The following is a 16,943-nucleotide window of genomic DNA, read 5'->3' as shown; positions in this document are numbered from 1 at the left end:
GAAGTTCTGTATATCCAATGAAAGAAAAAAAATAAGTCCATCACAATCTCAAGGCTCAAATTCATTTCTAGAAACTTCTCTACTCAAGCCTACCTATCACTCATTAATATCCGACTCTCAGTACACTCACCAGTCGTCAAAGTATCGTGCGTATATACGTGACACATCGAACCCCCATTCACAAACGAACGAATAATCAAGTAATTCAAAATAACAAAATAATTCTACCAGCAAGAGATATGCGATAATTGATCTTCAACAAGTATTTCAACAAGTAACATCACATTCCAGGTTAATAGATAGATATACAAGATCTATCCAAGCAATTCCAACAACATATACAATTTAGCAACTCCAGTAGAGCTTCAAACCTGATATGAATGTAGATATCCTCCTTATTCACTCCTATCTGCAATTCAATTCTGGAGCCAAATGTATATATATATATATGAAGAATCAAACACAGGATCCTCACGCGAATATAGTCGTATATACAAACTCAATGAGTAGTTCAAATATTCAACATCTCTTCCCTCGAGTACTTTTATTACCATACATTATTAGTTATACAGATGACCCAATCCATTTTCTGCTTCCGTGTACTATTCTGTTTGCACTACCCAGTTTTATTGAAAGATAGCTATTATATATCTCATGTTTGTTGTTCGCTCGTATATGATACAAGATTGCTATGTAAGTTTTCATCTATGCAAATTCGATGGATATAGATGTGTTTTTTTACTTTGGACTGGCAGTATATTTTATCATTACTAGCCTTAGTGTTTATTTCTCTAACTCATTCTTCTTCTTTGTTGTCATTATCATTATCATCATCATCACTTCACCAAAATCCACTCCCTTGAATCCATACAACTCCCAAATATCATAAGTATTTCCCCAGGCTCTTTCCCCAAAACTTCAACACAATAAGTTCATCATTTACCTCTACTTCAATTATCGCATCTCCATTGAATCTCAGATCAGAAATGACTTGTAATATCTTTAAATTCTATAAAGGGTATCATATCGCACATTATATACCTCCATTCCAGGTACACCCGACATCATCCTCCCAAGTTTTCGCTAACGCTATCCAAACATCTCATTCAGACATCCAGCTACATCCAAGTCCAATCCAGAAAAGTTAACCCACGAGCTAGACTAATCCAAAAGCCCATCTACCTATCCATCTCCAATCAAAGCCAGATCCACACCAGCACTCTGCTTCTAAAGCTCAGCGCGGAATTCATTCGCAAATTCATATGTTCGTAAGTTCATCCGATCATTCTTCTCTTATCCCTTGCGGCGGAATAGCATTTTCGGGGCCTTGTCCTGGAATGTCTATTTCTGCCTCTTTCTCCCTTTCCGTTTCCTTTCCCTTGCCTTTATCCACCGCAGGGATTTTATTATTTTCCACTACTCCAATCGAAGCATTCCTCGCATGCGTCCTCTGTGCCTCCATCCCAGCAGAACTTGACGCGTTCCCTCCATCTCTACTGCCTAAACTTAGTCCCCTTAATCTACCCCCCACAACCCTATCCAAAAATCTTCCTTCCTCCCTCTTCCTCCTCTCCTCTTCCTCCAAAAACTTCCTCTCCTTTTCGGCACTCTCACTCTTATCCCTTGCATCCTCTTCTCTCCTTCTCACTTCCTCCTTATCCAACATTTTATCTCTCCTCCTCACCACTTTCCCCACCACTTTCTTTGCTCTCTTCCTCGTCTTCACATATGCTTCTAGTCCCACCAATACCGCATACGATCTCGAAATGCTTACTCTTCCCATATCACAACCTTCTCCTTTGAGATTCTTAACAAAAGCGCGGAAATTAGAGACGGGAGGTCTATAATGTCCACTTAATGGACTAAGTTTTGTCAATCTTCCATCTTTGATTTTGATCAACCCAGCTGCACTAATTCGACTGCCGTGAAGAAAAGAAGAATGTTGAAATGCGCCAGATTGTTTAATTCCAACATAAAGACGAAACGAAGTATCGGCTACAAAAATCCAGGTATTCTTCTTAACCGAACCACGAAGGAGTTTATTGAAGATGGTAGATGCGGACATGTGGGAAATCTTTTTCATGCCCTGTGCGTTGTCATATTCGGGAGATGCGTATTTAGACGCGCGGGATTCTTCTTGTTCGGCTTCGAGTTTTTGTTCTCGAGTTTGAGATTGTGTGTGGATATGTGGATGTGAGTGATGATGGAGAGGAGATTCATCGCTGGAACTGTCACTGTCGGATTGCCCTTCGTTATCTGCTTCACCGCTTAATGGTGTAAAAACAGGCGTATCGTCATCATTTCTCACGATTCCTTTGATACTGTCCCTCCACTCCGTTGTCGTATCAATCCTTTCGCCGTTCTTGGCCCAACGTAATCTTCCATCTCCATCAATTTTGACCAAGTAATCCAATCTCTCCTCCTTACTCAAATATCTCACTTGTTCTCTATCCAGCCTTTCCCTCGGACAACCTTGACAATCAATAAATCTTCCCTCTCCATAATCCAACCAATAAAAGAAATTCTCATTCGTATTTGCCTTCTTCCATTCCCCGTGGTACGTACGAAGGTTCGAGCCATACCTATGTTTAAGATCGACCATCTCAAGAAAATATTGCAAATCCATTATTTTCGCTGCTTTTTGTCTTGCTGCCTTTTCTTCCATTCGACGTTTTCGTTTTGCGGCACGTTCTTCTTCATTCAGCTCTTCAGAATCTTCATCACTTTCTTCATCTGATTCCTCATCTCCACCTGCTCTTCGAGCTATCATGCCAATTTTCTTCCAATTTTCTCGGGCGTGAGAGGTTCGATTTTGTGTTGTTGCTATTGAACTTCCCATTCCTTCTGTATGTATCGACGGTTCTCCCTCAACATCAAAACTCCTACTGCCTCTTTCTCTCTCCCCACTATCTCTCGCTCTCGGTGTCGTCAAATTTCTATACCTAGCCTCCTTAACAGCTTCCACCCATCGAGTCCCAACATCCAATCTTTTTCCTTCCAGAATCCTCCGTTCCCTATGTCCTCTATAATTTCTTTGGATAAGTTCTGCGGCTTTCCTCCTTTCATTTTCACTCAGATTTGGATTTTCACTCAACCGTCTCGCGATACCTTCGACCTCTTTTTCTTCTTGGACATGATTGATTTCTTGAATGACTTCGGGCGGTGGCATGGCGAGCGAATTAATATATTCTTGATGGGATTTCGATGATGCTTTGCTAGAAATGCTAAGACGGGATGGATGACGTGAATGCTGGGAATTTGATCGATCGTGAGATAGTTGAGGATTTGATCGATTGCGATTCGTATTTATAGTCGTTGGATTTGTACTCGCCGACGGCGTCGTCGTCGTCGTCGTCGTCGTCGTCGTTGTCGTCGCAGATCTTGAAGGGAAAGTAAATTCGCTATTTGGTGTATCCTCAAATTTTATTTTCGAATCGCATTTCTCTTGACTTGTATGTCCATTTATTCCATTGATCCCATTGATCTCATTCACTTCTTCGTACGGCTTATAATTCCCACCATGCGCATTCACATTCACATTCGCAGTCGGTATATCTTCTCGCACGGAACCCAGGCTCCGCCTCGATGTATTTTCATTTAAAGATACATCATAATCAGGGTATGAAGCCGCAACCAATGGAGGGGTCATTTTCATGACGGGAATTCTTGGCGAACCGGGATTGAACCAGAGAGATTAAGGATAAATGGACAATTGTCTTCATCAATTCGAGAAATCTGAAGGCTAGCTTTTGTTAATTGAGGATAGAATATTGTTCAATAGTAAAAAGTATCAATGAATGAATGAGAGTGAGTCAAAATGAAGTCAAAGTCGAGGATAAGAATATACAAGACAATGGAAATTCTGGAATGTCTCAAATAACATTCCATTTGCAGAACCTCGGGAGTTGTTTTCCCTCCGTACCATGATTTAATGGCAGATCCAACATTGTACTTTCTGCGACTATTCCAAGTCTTTTCATATCTGCATCCGGAATCTCAGACCATACCCAAGTCTTCATACCAACATTTCGACCAATACCAACATCGAATGGTTCTCGTTTACTTCGTGTGTACATCTTGGGCGTCTTGTTGGCGTAACAAGGTTTCTTCACATTTCTTCACAATGACGTTGGAAAGTTCATTCGTTGCGTAACTTCTTGCTCAGCCTTACAAGTATCCCCGCTGCCCCGGTTAGAGTTGTGGCTCTCGAGTGGCTGTATGTTGGTAGCGTGATCTACACAACCACGTGATGAATTTACGTTTCTATTGATAGCAGCTGGCCCCGGGAGTCTTTCTATGTGTGTGTGGCGCACACGGTAATGGCATCTCTTTGCATGGCATGTAAAAGTGAAACTGCACCACCGTCTTACCACTATTTCACTCGACTTGTCAAATCTCTTGCCACGTATATCTGTTCTCGAGCATGTGAGAAGTCGACATACCAGTTCGAATTGGGTTGTCATTGCAGTTGGGTTGGCTCTATGGCCCAGAAGCCGAGAATTATTAGCCTTTTGCCAATATCATCGGATTCGCTCGTTAGACACAGTGCTGTCAATATGATTCAATCTACCAAACCACAAGACAGTATACGCTTGTACTTACTGAATCCCGAAGTGCCATTTCCAATATTTAACTGGGCCTTCAAGAACTTGGCCGTATGGAGTGAGGCCTGGAAGCCAAGTGATTCCGACGAGGTTTCATTCTCTAGAAGGATCGAAAATGCCCATGTTATCTCGAATGTAGTGGCGGAGAATGCTGTGGGGTCTCACTCTTCTGCTCGGAACCTTTGAAGATACAATTTCCGTATATAGACCTCTGCTACACGATTCCATGGAAAGGTATACATGGGATGAGGCAAACGGCGGTAGACGCTGGAAAGACTGTCATCGAGTCCCCTACAACATGATGCCTGACACAACTAAGTGTATCTTTCCTATAAACGCGTCAGTGGTATGCAAGGACCCGTGCTGAATGACTACATGTGGGAGAGCGGCCTTTTAAGATCACAGATGATGTGTGTATGTGTGTGAGGACGTTGAAATGTAGGTACATGCAGTTGGGATTCGAAAATGAAAGGAATCTATTACGAGGAGATTCCAGTTTTCTGTTCTAAGAAACTATGGTAATTCAATTTGACAGGAGGTTAGTGAACACGGGATATGTTTGTCCGCTGTTGGTTGAAGACTATCGACCCGTACCCACACACGCATCTCCCATCAACTATGATTCTCCTAGGCCAACCCAACTCAGAACCCTTTTAATTTGGTCAATCACGAAGAAAAATATTATATATGATCTGGTGTAGAGTCATTGTATATCTCATTCTATATAAGCTTCCCATAGTATTCCTTCACAACTACACAATTATGCGAGAGAACACAACTTTTTGTCGTAGTCTAAGTAACTATTTAACCGGCATCTTGGTTCAAAGTCAGTATGAAAAATAATCTTGATAATGTCCCAAAAGACCTACCTAAGACTCGACACTGTGATAAGCTTAGCCTTAAGCATGAAATTTTCGAAGGTCTCTTTATGTCATTAATGTAACTACACACACCTATTTGAAAGGACGAACAAACCTCACTGCTGCCACTTTCGCACTAATGTCACCTAGAAGCTCTAATTTCATTGTCATCAGCCATCATCGTTGACATTCTCACCATCATTCCCACTACAAAAGTCTCCTTAGTTGTCCTCTCAAATATCGCTCTACTGACATACCTAAGCCCTGCCATCTTCTATATATCGATAGATGTTGCTCCGGCTTGGACATTACCGTTGCCATTTTCCAGTCTTCTTAGTTGCTCTTCACTTTGCATACCCATTTTCTTACCATGATTGTTTTATATAGCCAAACGAGACGATCCTTACTAAAGCCTACAAAGATATCTATAAAGCGCTGTTACATGCAGTCACGCTTTTACACTCTGTCTTGTGTTCATCCTTTGTATCAATCAGGGCGCGAGTCTCTTTTATACTTTTATACCCTTGCTTAGATATACAAGAAACCTTCGAGCCATAGTGAGAATTATTCAAGCTGATGTAGTCATTCATGTCACAGCCGATGCCGTGTTTTGAACTCTGGGGTTGCTATAACTTAACTTCATCACAAGAGCTTATCTCGTCTTCACCAGCCGAACTATATATATTTCGCATCCGGTTTCGTATCTTTGATATATCATATCAATACGCAAAACACAATCCCAGTATTCAGGAACTGAAAAGCAACATTGTACTTTTACGATTTGAGAACGAGCAGACTTGAGAGTTTACATGCTACTTTCGTAGATGATGTTTCGTGAAACACTCCGGAAGACATGTTATGGGAATAAGAGCTTTTAGTTGGAAATTTAATGGTAGTGTCTTCAGTATTAACTAGCAAGATCAATCATAATACATTATTGAAACGCAAATCATATTAAAGGCACTTGAAACTCAACATCTGACACTCTAGATATTACCTTTCCGAACTCTATTCCTCTAATTTTCTACTTAACTACCCAGGTAGATAACATATCAAACTATCCTCTCCAGCCAGCAAATCTCCCCTTGACAACTTAAAAGATATTAGACTTCGCATTTACCGAGATCATTGCGCGAGATGATGAAATTATATCCTCCCAACTTCGCCTCTACAATTCCATCTTCTTAATCAACAACATAACACACTTATACTCGAGCTTTAGGGACTAGCGACTTCGTAATTTGTATTCGAGTATCCTTCCTTCTCTTACTTCAGGATGTCAGATTTGAATCAAACGAGTTGTATCGAGACGAGACGAGACGAGACAAAAGTAGGAGATAAGTGCATCCTGCAGTGAAGAATAAGCAACAACAACGCCCCCAGATTGATGATAAACCCCCACGATGCTCCCCCCCAAAAAGAAAAATAGTAACAGCATAATATTCTATAAACCACATAGATATCAACACTCCTCTAAAAACTGCGAAAAATCTACTCCGGAGTTCAGATTCCGCTCTGCTCTCGTGAGAAAGGAAACTATCCTTTGTTTCTACATTCTAGCGTACATACATATCTAGACGAACTCTGATCCGCACCTTTTGTTTCATTTGATGGTGTCCTACAAACATACCATGAAGAGAAATTCGTACAAGATTCGATATAAATTCATACTTCTCCAGCCTACCCCCAAAGATCTATGCACCTAGACACTGCATTTCCCCTCCTCCACACCCCATAATGGAAGATCATTCGTCCATTCACCCCTCATCCCCACCTAGGAAATTCTCACGCTCTAAATCAAACAGACAAACAAACCATCACTGACCCAAGAAATTCTTCCTCAAAGCAACAATGTAATAATTAAATTCTTGTTGACCAACCCATCCTCCCATGAATACAAACAAAGTTACAATTATAACCAATCATAATCCTTCTCTCTTTCCCATCATAAAAGCCGCTGCAAAAAGGTATGATACCGCTTAGCGCATCGTCTAAAATCGTAAATAACAAGAAGCGCGCTAAAAATATGTAGTCTTACAAACACGCGAGGACGTCGGAATTCCGGATGTGGTAGGACTTGGTGCCTCTTTTTCTCGAGTGAACTTTCGTCACAGAGTACACGTGCCTTGTCGTATAACCACGACCTGTGAATTCGATTCGCTTCTTTTCGTCACAGCTCCCTCCGGGTTTCAATGTCGAATCAAATTGGTGGTTCTCGGAATATCCCCTGCACATGCCGCTCTGAATTAATCTCATCGCTCCAAAACCCAAAACCTTGACTTTATCTTTAAATCTTAATTTGACTCCGTCATATCATTACCTCCTCCCGAAATGTCCCCCATCCATCTCATGCACCGTTCTCGGCTGTTCCATCTCGCTCGGCTGCGGTGCATAATACCCCTTCTTATCCGCCATCCCGATTCCACCCGCCTCTCCCAAATTTCCCCGTGGATATTCAGTTCCAATTTCACTTGGAGTATGTTCTCCACGCCCAGCCACTTCGTGTTGGTTTTGCATAAAAGCTCCTCCTGCAGGCTGATATCCTTGTGAATTCTGATTTAGATTTTGATACTCTTGCCCGGGAAATCCTGCTTCATCCTCAGGAATTTGATTAGCCTGTTGCTTTGAAGCGCGTCTTTTTCTCCATAAAAGCCACCCAAGACCCGCGATAGCAAGTATACCACAGGGGATAGCGATGCCGGCACCGATGGCGACAGCGTGATTGGAAGAAGATGCGGTTGTGGTTGGTAGAGGGGCGGTGGATGTCTGGGAGACGGCTGACTCGGAGGTTGCTGCTGTGCTTGAACTGGATGTGGTGGTGGTTGATACCGATGAAGTAGCTGCGGAAGATGTAACAGATGTAGAAGAAGCAGAAGTTGTGGATGATATGGATGATGTGGATGATGAAGATGATGAGGTGTAGTCGAGGGGAACTTGAGCGAGAAGTTTGGCTACGGGCGAGATGTTGAATATATCTGAGTCATCATGGCAACAAGCGAAACTCCCTACACCGTTGGCACCAGTATCACAACAACTGTCTTGGGTCAGTATCGAAAAATCCAATTCTTTTAGTTGGTAGAACATACTATTCTGTTGTTGATGTTATAGCTCCATTACAAAATCTTATGCCAGCAGTTGAACTTCTAGCATCTGAGAATTGGTTAGTATTCTCAGCCCACCAACATAATTTGTATAACTTACAACTAGTACATTGATTTAAACAGGCTGGATCTTTCCATGTAGGATCTGTACATCCAACTCTTAAATAATCCTGAACATTTCCATTTGCTTGTTGACAAACACCATTTGAAAAACATATAGCACCAGCTGCACAACATGAACTATGACCCGTGGTTGAATTATCACATCTATATCCTGCATTGGCATTATGTTGTCCATTTATAACATAACATGTTGTTGGTGTATCCGTCGTGGCAGCTGATGCTAATAATGGTAAAGAAAATGAACAAAACAATAAAAATTGGGTTTTTATTGATATTCGTGAAGCCATTATCTCTGTAAAGAATGTAGTGATATGCCAAAGAATTCAAAAAGTTAATGATGGGGAAGTAAGGATGATATGAGCGTGGCACAGATCGAAATTAATCAAGATGTGGATATCTAGAACGATACAACAAATGATTTGATCTGATAAATCATAAACCAGCTTCCGAATTAGCTACTCCAAGGAATGATTTGAAAATCAAATAGTTCATAGACTACGAAAGAACGTAAAAGGATTGTAAAAACAAGAGAGTGAATGAAGAGCACGAGAAAAGATCATCAACCAGGTCTCAAGGAATAGCTGAGTTTAGGAATAGCTGAAGGAGTCAACGAAGCTTACCTTCCCTTGAGTACAAACCAACCTAGGGATTGTACGTGAAGGATTTATATGGGTCTCATATCCCTAGCCCTGTCAGATTTATTTTCCGTTTTCCCCAAGAGATTCAAAATGGTAGGTTGAGCCCCCATAATCCCTTGAATGGACATGAAAATCAACATGGATCCCAAGAAAAGCTCCAAGCCAAATCTAGTCGCCGACTTGAAGAAGAGCATGGCGGTTAAAGGAAATTCTAGAAACTTATGAAACCAAGATCCCACATTTCGCGAAATACAATGGAAACGAAGTATTTTTATCCAACATGAGGATTTGATTGCGAGTTCTATTCTATAACGTTAAGCGCGCTCTACTTGAAATTCAAGACTGATAAGAAAAAAGTATCACGAATGTGAAACGCGAAAGGGATCTTGCCTGAAAAGTTGTGGATCTGTGGCATAACTTTCCTTTCACCTCTTTCGTCTTGACAACGAAATAATGGAGAAGAGAAGCGAAATTTGATGAAAGGGTGGATAAGATTTGAAGCAATCTCGAAAGCAGTCTGGCAATGAAGATCAGGTTTAAATTAAGCTTGTATCGTAAGCGAATCCGATTATCGTAGAGAATGATGATTAATTTACTCTCCAATCATCGTGTAGACCAAAATACGGATTTTCCTAATCTGGCTCGTCTGGTTGATGTGAAGTTCAAAAATACGACCTAACCATGTTTTCACAATGAGAGTTAAGATAAACTACCAACAACCACCAACAAATGATGAGATCTTTTAACGCAAATGCCTTTAGAATCATCATACCTTAACATGGATATGAACTCATCAACTCAGCATACTAAATCAACGACTATTCCTCCTCAAATTCATCTAAATAATAATTCGCATCCCCTTTTTCTTCTTCTTGGAATAGCCGGTTCTATCCATCCCACCATCCAATCACACAGTATAATTCATCATGCAAACATACTATCAATATCATATATAATATACTTGACATCCCCCAATCTCCAAATTCCAAGCTTGCATCAATTGACCTAGTCACCTTACCCATTTTCTTCACCTCGTGTATACCACGCCGCAGAATGGATAGCCCCGGGCGAATTTCAAACCTGCATGAAGATCCAGGGTATGAGACGAACGACCTCAAAAATAACCTCGAACGAGGCTATCATTCCTCATGCTACCGTTACATTTGACATGGTGAGTATCCGAGTGGATGGTGATTCATTGTATTATAGTGATCATCTTTCCCTTCTCATCGTGTTTCTTGCTCTGACCCTATGTGTCAGAAATCGGGGATTGATAGATGGAAGTTCACATCTCAATCATCGAAACCGAACGAGCGGAAATTATTCGGAATTATCTACAAGAGGTATCCCTCACAAATCCACCCCAAGAAACCCAGGAAACCAATCTCCAGTGAGCTGCAGCATATTCACATGGCACGAATACGTAGCTCCACAGCACACCGTAGGTATATGGAGAGAGATAGATGTAAGCTTACACTTTGCGTCTCCGCCTCCGCCGCTTACTCTCAATCAACACATCCAAGAATGCATTCAAGAATTCCAAATGAGAAGCATATATCCACGAGAACCCTGAATCGAAGAAAAGTGTCAATCTAGATATCCGGCGGTACCATCGAATTTCTGGGATCATATCCATATGCATGTATTGGCAAAGTGCATATCGTACAAGTAAACTCTCCCCAATTCCACACATGCAACATGCAACATCTAACATCATTACCAAAAGAAACCCCCCACTCCCACAGCCCCATCTCACTATTTCCCTATCCCATCAAACCCAAACCCAAACCCAAGCTTCCTCTCAAAAACCCCAACTATCTCTTCCTCTTCCCTCCTTCAATTTCCTTTCTATACAATCCATCCATCCATCCATCCATCTCACGTTTAAATCCCAACACCTCTTGCGCCACGCGCGAATTCCCCATCATACTCATACTTTCCCCGACTTCTCAATCCCCAACTCCCAATCCCTAGAGAAACCTCTGGATTCCATGAGTAGATTGCATGTATGTATGCTATTGGTATGGGTATCAGTATATACATCCATAGACCTCCCAATGATAACCTTACCTCGTTACACGAAGCGTGGTATATATTTCTCCCAACCACCAACCTGATACAATTGAACAGTTGCGCAGTTACACAGTTACTCCATCCCACACCTATACAATAGCATAATACACACAATGAGATAAGATATTCACACCATACTATACTATACCATACTATTCCATCCCATCCGGCTGAGGTACAAATATGCCTATGTGAATATACCACACATCACCTCTTCTTTACCAAAACACTCCAAACAGCACGAGGAATGGATGTTTTTTTAATGATAAATTCATAGAGCAGGTGTAAACAAAATTGTTCTCACCGTTCCCATTTCCGTGCTAGTTATCACTTGTATAATCAACAGGGAACGATTCTCACTACTACCTGCAATTTGCCCTTCACCCATATCATAGAATCACAAGAAATAAGAGATAGTACAGGATGTTGGATTCCTTTCTAGCAAGAAAGAGCAAGATATTCTTCGTGGGCCTAAGAACTTGAGCTACTCTCTCTCAACCATGCACAATTTCATCTACCCCGCAATTTCATGACCCCAGTTTCCGAATCCGAGCTGCGGGACGTAATCGACTGACCAGAAAAACCACACAATGTCCTCATGCGACGTTCTTGTCCAACCATTCTTCCCATTGGTCGGCAGTGAAGGAGCTGCCGATTGAGTTCTCTACAACTCCATCGAACTAAAATCAAATCAGTAAATCTTATCCAACATCCTCTCTCTTCCCCGTTCTTCAAACACAAAACCACAGTCCCCTCTAAAAGCAGCCAAAAGAAAAAACACTACTCACAACAACAGTTGGTGTAACATGAATTCCCACCAATCTATTCATCTTAACCAACACCTTAAGTTGATTCGTAACCCCATTTCCAGAGTTCATACTTCCATCTGGACCTGGCTTATTATCAATCTTAAGCAGATCGTACATTTTCTCCTCGTCGATTCCTGCTTCTCCTCCAATCTTTGCGAGACGTTTGTATGTTGCATTACGTGTCTCATTAACGACGTTTGTGTCATAAAAATCCTTTTGTTGTTTGAAAAGAGAGGCAGAGAAAGGATAGAACTTTTCGGGTGAGAGGTTTAGGACTAAGTGGAACGGGTCAGTCATGGGAAGGAAGACTTGGGAGAGAAGGTAAAAAGATAAAGCATACCAGCGACACCGGCTTCGTGGACCAAGGTACTACTTGGATGCCATGGTTGAATTTGTTGACGGAAGATAATTTGGACTTTTGATGCGTATTTCTGTTTGATTAGGGGAAACACAGAAGTATAAACTGTGTTGAACATCTTGGCCGAGAACTATGGAGAGGAGGGGTATTAGTTTGTGATTCAGGTTTAAATATGAGAGGAGACTTAAAGCGAGAGTGTGTTGGAAGTAGAGGATTGTGGAGAGAGAGTTCAAGATAGAAGATAGAAGATATAGAGAGAGCCAGACAGAAATTCAATATAAGAATAATCGATGAGAAGAACTTCATCCCACAGAAATGTTCTACAACACCCTCGATTCGAAACCACCTTTATCTCCCAAATTCGCAACCATATCCAACTCAACTGATTTACCACTGGGTAAAACAACTGCCCACGAGCCGCAAACCTCACAAAAGGCCTCATAGAAGCCATGATACCAACAGGCAGATATAGAACAAATTGAGGCTTTGGGAAGACAAAAAAGACACCGAGTAGATGGTTGAAAATATCAACAAGACCCATCTCCATTCGGACCCATCTCCATTGGGTACAACCCAATCCAACCCAATTTCAATTCACTTGAAAAATGATACACCAGCTCAACCTCAATCCCAAATCCATCCACTGCCCCTCCCCCTCCGCCCTTCTCCTCTCCTTCCCCTCCCCCCACCAACAAGAAACAAAACCCAAACCCAAACCTAAACCCAAAAGAAAAGAAAAGAAAAGAAAAGAAACACATACCGGACAAACATAATCCAAATACAATTCCAACGTATGCAATGCCTGCGCCGGAGCCTCGGAAGCCAAGAATCTCTGACCTGCGAATTTAGGTGGGAGAGCCATCTTTTCTTTCTTTTTCAGTCGAGTTTAATTACTGTTGTAGATATGCAGTGCGCACTATAAACTCTGAACTCTGAACTCTGAACTCTGGACTATATCAATCAAAACGTAGGTAGGAGGAGTAATAGACGAGCATCATATCGCTCGCTCGATAGACAGGCTACCATAGTACGTAGTTGAAGCACCCAAGCCCGGGCCGAGATGACGTGACGTGACGTGACGTTGAATGGCAAGGCAATGGAATGTGGGGTACTAGGTAACCTACTCACACTTCCTCCATCCCGAGGCTTCCCTTCCCTTCTTTCCTTTCGAGATAAGATAAGATAAGATAAGATCAGATCAAAGTACTAACAAAGCAAGGCAAGCTCGAGGCAAGTATCTAAGTCTGTGATAAATACTAGATACCTTCATACATATGTATGTATTGTGTATATTCACACTATCTAATAGTCTACAAGAACTTTGGATTGGGTATCTATATGGGTATCTATATCAGGAGGTACATATCTACCTACCTACGTAGGTAGGTAGCTTCATATGATAGATACTAGGTCATTAGGTATCTCATCTTTCCATCTTTCCAAAATCACGAATCGAGTAGGGTTGAGGCTGGAGTAGATATCTAGGTAGCACATGATAATATAACCTAGTACATAATAGACAAACCTTCAGATACCAATGAATAAACATCGACACGAGCATTGATCATCGATCATTGATATCACCTTACTCGAGACAGTACATACCCCTAGCTACCTAATCCTCGACGACTCCCATTACGGATCATTCTAGGAGTACGAAGTAAATAAATCCTTTGTTGTCTACAGTATCACTGATATCATTGAAATACAGAGAGGTATATTATCCCCGTCGACGCTTTATAGCAGAGGTTCCCCTGTGTATGAGCCATCCCATCCTCCCCAAGTAAAACTGGGTATCAACGTCCTCCATTTCATTAGAAAACTAAAAACTAAATGTGTATATATGTACTTAAAGAAAACATGTACAGCTACAATTCTCCCGCTCATATATGGTCTGCAATTCATATCGATAGCAAAAAGGCTGATTATATATACCTAGGTATCCAAGTCAAGCTAAACAACTCTTTCCCTTCCCCTCCCAATGTAAGATGACAAAATGTTGCCCTATCTCGTCCTTGTTAGTCGACTCGTATTCAAGGCACGACTCAAGAGAATAGGAATTCCTTTAACACTGGCGAGCTTGTAAATTCGGGATTGAGTAAAATACAACTATAAATCCTCATTGTTAGCCAGTCGAACTCGTGTATCTCTCAACCTCTCCTCCATACAATCACATCCTCTCCTCTCCCTCACATATTCTCCTCAATGTCAGAAATAGATAAGAGATACCACTCACTTAAGAAAATACTGTAAACCACTCCTCCTATTTTCCAAAAACTTCGGTCGAAACTTCGATATAACACTTTTCCTCGGTAACTCTGGTATTGTACCCGCCGAATTCGGGAATGTGCGAAGAAGTTTCGTTCGTAGATCTGCAAATTCGCTGTAGCGTTTGCGGATTATTATTGGAGTTCCCTATGTCCATATCTCCATTAGCATTGATCACAATACCCATTTACTTTATTCTGCAATAAGCTCGGAGTTGAACATGAATGATATTGAGGTTAGAAAAGGAGAGAGAGAGAAAGGGAAAGAGAAAGCACACAAACCTCCAAAGTATCAACCTTCACATTCCACACCACAAATGCGCCAATGCCCCCTCCTATCCCCAGTCCCTTCCCCGCAATCCCTCCTATCCCACCAATTCCACTCCCATTCACAACGACATAATCTTCAATTACTACACTTCTTGCCCAACAAGCTTCATTTTTCCCCCTTCCATTGATATTGGCATCATCTTCATCTCCATCTGCAGTATTGTCCTGCAGAGTGATCCCGCTTGGGTGGATCGAATCTATTGAGATGTGGGAAATCGAGCGTGTGTGCGATTGTTGCCAGTAAGGAGGGGAGATTGTCGAACTGGGTGAGGTGATAGTTGGAGAGGTTATGGGAGATTCATTGGCATCTGGGTCTGAGTTTTGCGCAGCTGGAGGAGATGTATTGGTGATGATTTGATTCGAGGGCTTAGAGGAGGTTGGTGAGGTATTAGAATTAGAATTAGGATTAGGGTTATTTAATGAATTGCCATTGCCGTTGCTAGAATGAGGAGGAGTAATGGACTCCATCCATCAATATCGAAATGGCTGGGCCACTATGTGCGTTCCCGCTTTACTTATGCTTGTGTCACTGTGATGATATTTCTAGTGTAATAATTTGTATGTCGAAGCAAAGATTTCATGATACGAGTGGCCAAAAAAATGAAGTTGACTTTGAGAATTAGTTTAAAAAATAGCTACACTAGAGGTTTCCTGGGCCTACCCGACCAGACCACTGTTCTTAGTGAGAGTAACCAGTGGAGGAGCCGAGAGATGATCGTTTTCACGGCTGGATCCTTGTTTCCCCAACACAACTTTAAAAATAAGAGGCAACGAAGTAAAGAAGAAAGAAGAAAGTTTATCGCCGCTTTGTTCTTTGAGAGGACTTGGTGAGACAGGACAGGACAGGAGAGTCTACATTCTCGATATGTTGAATTGTGGCGATGCTAGAAAGATTGTTATTATGTTATTAGTATTAGATGGGTACACCAGTAGGTAGATGGAGGAGGTAATGCCCAGGCCAGGGTATTCGATTTATAATTCTTCAGATACGATATTCCTATCCATGAATACGATGAATACGAAAGACACGGAGAATACAGACACACATCATGATAGCAATTATAATGATATCAAACAAAATTAATAATGATAAAACAAGCAGAAGAAAATCCAACCGAGACATCTGACCTAACCGTCCGTTACTTTGTTGAATCAATCAGTCAGTCCACCTTCAACATTCATAACATCACATAGCATCACACCAGATGGTCCGTCTGGTCTGACAGATGCTGCACGGAGGACCTAGATAGAGTTCCAAGTGAGGAGAAGCGTGAGGTATGAAATTAGTGTCGGTGTGGAGCCGCTCTGAGCGATTTGATATCAAAGGTTACTCCGAAGGACGACTACTTCGTACGCTAGTCGGTATCCATTCTGGAGACAGACGTTGCTGGCAAAGAAAGATGCAGGACCAGGATGCGATGCGTACAACATACTGATCAACTGGATACTCGTACCGTACCGTAGCGGAATTTCGGGATAAAGGATAGAAAGGGTGGCTGGAGGGAGTCCGATGAGAATCATGAGATGGAGTGGATAGAGTAGAACGACTGGTGGAAGAGTACCTAGCTCAGCCAGAAGAAAGTAAGTATTTTTACGGAGGCGGGGAGAGAACGGATTCAACGGATCATCCGTTTTGTGTCATATGTATATTGAATGGAGATCCACGAATGAATGGATGTATTATCTACAAGTAGTATCCCACTTATATTCACATAGATGCAGATCAACGAACAGCTGGTCATCTGATATCTAGATCTAAGTCTAGGTCTAGGTCGAGGTC

General features: G+C 41.7%; 5 protein-coding genes across 5 annotated transcripts; 1 reads left to right on the top strand and 4 right to left on the bottom strand.

The window, feature by feature from the left end:
- Positions 1-1,282: 1,282 nt before the first annotated feature.
- Positions 1,283-3,649, bottom strand: EAF02_010875 (uncharacterized protein; the record flags this gene model as incomplete). Its single annotated transcript, XM_038906923.1, has 1 exon — positions 1,283-3,649. One exon carries the CDS (start codon positions 3,647-3,649, stop codon positions 1,283-1,285), a length of 2,367 nt encoding a protein of 788 aa, XP_038753213.1.
- A 670-nt stretch (positions 3,650-4,319) lies between these two features.
- On the top strand, positions 4,320-4,790 carry EAF02_010874 (uncharacterized protein; the record flags this gene model as incomplete). Its single annotated transcript, XM_038906922.1, has 1 exon — positions 4,320-4,790. The coding sequence occupies one exon, from the start codon at positions 4,320-4,322 to the stop codon at positions 4,788-4,790; it is 471 nt and encodes a 156-aa protein (XP_038753212.1).
- Positions 4,791-7,780: 2,990 nt separating this feature from the next.
- Positions 7,781-8,975, bottom strand: EAF02_010873 (uncharacterized protein; the record flags this gene model as incomplete). The annotated part of the gene is made up of 3 exons (XM_038906921.1): positions 7,781-8,498; positions 8,551-8,614; positions 8,666-8,975. 3 exons carry the CDS (start codon positions 8,973-8,975, stop codon positions 7,781-7,783), a joined length of 1,092 nt encoding a protein of 363 aa, XP_038753211.1.
- Positions 8,976-11,995: 3,020 nt separating this feature from the next.
- Positions 11,996-13,428, bottom strand: EAF02_010872 (uncharacterized protein; the record flags this gene model as incomplete). The annotated part of the gene is made up of 4 exons (XM_038906920.1): positions 11,996-12,079; positions 12,188-12,483; positions 12,549-12,696; positions 13,327-13,428. 4 exons carry the CDS (start codon positions 13,426-13,428, stop codon positions 11,996-11,998), a joined length of 630 nt encoding a protein of 209 aa, XP_038753210.1.
- A 1,183-nt stretch (positions 13,429-14,611) lies between these two features.
- EAF02_010871 (uncharacterized protein) lies at positions 14,612-15,631 on the bottom strand (the record flags this gene model as incomplete). Its single annotated transcript, XM_038906919.1, has 3 exons — positions 14,612-14,675; positions 14,803-14,981; positions 15,116-15,631. The coding sequence occupies 3 exons, from the start codon at positions 15,629-15,631 to the stop codon at positions 14,612-14,614; spliced, it is 759 nt and encodes a 252-aa protein (XP_038753209.1).
- Positions 15,632-16,943: the final 1,312 nt, after the last annotated feature.

This window comes from Botrytis sinoallii (assembly GCF_014898435.1).
Source record: "Botrytis sinoallii strain Bc 23 chromosome Unknown BSIN_028, whole genome shotgun sequence".
Lineage (NCBI taxonomy): Eukaryota > Fungi > Ascomycota > Leotiomycetes > Helotiales > Sclerotiniaceae > Botrytis > Botrytis sinoallii.
Note: the sequence above shows the minus strand (reverse complement) of the source record. Positions and strands in the feature narration are given on the sequence as shown.